Here is a 1,309-nt window from a genome sequence, read left to right as displayed (position 1 = left end):
ATATAATTATTCTGAATGCGATAAGCTACTCTGTTTTCAACTGTAACGTTCCATTATCCCATGCAATTGTTCACTTACAAAATCTGTAAAAACGCGACTATTTGGAACTTATTCGTTCCATCAGTCCTGTAAACTATGACGTGTTTGACACACTACATATTTATATAGACATTCCTAGAACGTGTAGTAGTTGGTCTAATACTAAAACGGAAGTAACTTCCGCTACAACCAATTTAAATTCCTGTAAACCATGGCCTAGTGTGACACTACATATTTATATAGACATTCCTAGAACGTGTAGTAGTTGGTCTAATACTAAAACGGAAGTAACTTCCGCTACAACCAATTTAAATTCCTGTAAACCATGGCCGAGTGTGACACTACATATTTATGTAGACATTCTCAGAACGTGTAGTTGGTCTAATAGTAAAACGGAAGTAACTTCCGCTACAACCAACTTAAGCTGTCGCGGGATTGGTTCTAGTTTTCTTACCGGTAAGAATGGTGAATTACACTCCACAGGACGCTGTAGATTTTTGTATAGTCTGTAACAATAAAAGTACAAAAACATTTTCTTTTAATTAATTTATTCAAAATTATAGCTACAAATAAAGCATTTTTATATCTTTTCTGCTAATGCACAACAATAAATCTGTAATGTAACCTTTAGAAATTTTTATCGTTAATTATACAGATCCAGAGGGATAACTTTCATCCAGCCTCACCGGATCAAGTGGTTACAGTAAGAATTGTAAATATTTTGTATCAAGATTTTTTTTACTTTCATTGAAACATCTAGTCAGTCATTCGGTATGGATCACTAAGTTATATTATAATTTTCTCTTAAGTTTGCCGGTTAATTCAAGATGGAGTGGCAGCCATTTTTGGACCAAAGTCTCCGTCCTGTAGTGCTCTTGTCCAGTCCACGTGCCACGCGATGGAGATTCCACATATCGTGACCAACTGGGAATACCGTTTCCTTCCGGATGCTTTCTCTGTAAACATCTATCCGCACGCTCCAGTGTTAGGCCGAGCATATCTTGACCTGGTACTGACCAAGAAATGGAAAACCTTTACAATAATCTACGAGGATAATGAAGGTTAGTACATGTAATCAGTGTTTTTATTGGTCAATTTGTTTCCAAGTGGCTAGTTAGTACATGTAATCAGTGTTTTTATTGGTCAGTTTGTTTCCAAGTGGCTAATTAGTACATGTAATCAGTGTTTTTATTGGTCAGTTTGTTTCCAAGTGGCTAGTTAGTACATGTAATCAGTGTTTTTATTGGTCAGTTTGTTTCCAAGTGGCTAA

General features: G+C 35.9%; 1 protein-coding gene across 1 annotated transcript in view; it reads left to right on the top strand.

Moving 5' to 3' along the window:
• Positions 1-847: 847 nt before the first annotated feature.
• The window catches only part of LOC106469047 (glutamate receptor ionotropic, kainate 2-like), a gene marked incomplete at its 5' end in the record, with an annotated part of 64,754 nt that continues 64,292 nt past the window's right edge, over positions 848-1,309 (top strand). Inside the window, one exon of the mRNA XM_022397440.1 lies at positions 848-1,100. Coding sequence (XP_022253148.1) covers positions 848-1,100 — 253 coding nt within the window. The remainder of the gene's footprint in view (positions 1,101-1,309) is intronic.

Source organism: Limulus polyphemus, unplaced genomic scaffold (genome assembly GCF_000517525.1).
Source record: "Limulus polyphemus unplaced genomic scaffold, Limulus_polyphemus-2.1.2 Scaffold3274, whole genome shotgun sequence".
NCBI classification, from domain to species: Eukaryota; Metazoa; Arthropoda; class Merostomata; order Xiphosura; family Limulidae; genus Limulus; species Limulus polyphemus.
Note: the sequence above shows the minus strand (reverse complement) of the source record. Positions and strands in the feature narration are given on the sequence as shown.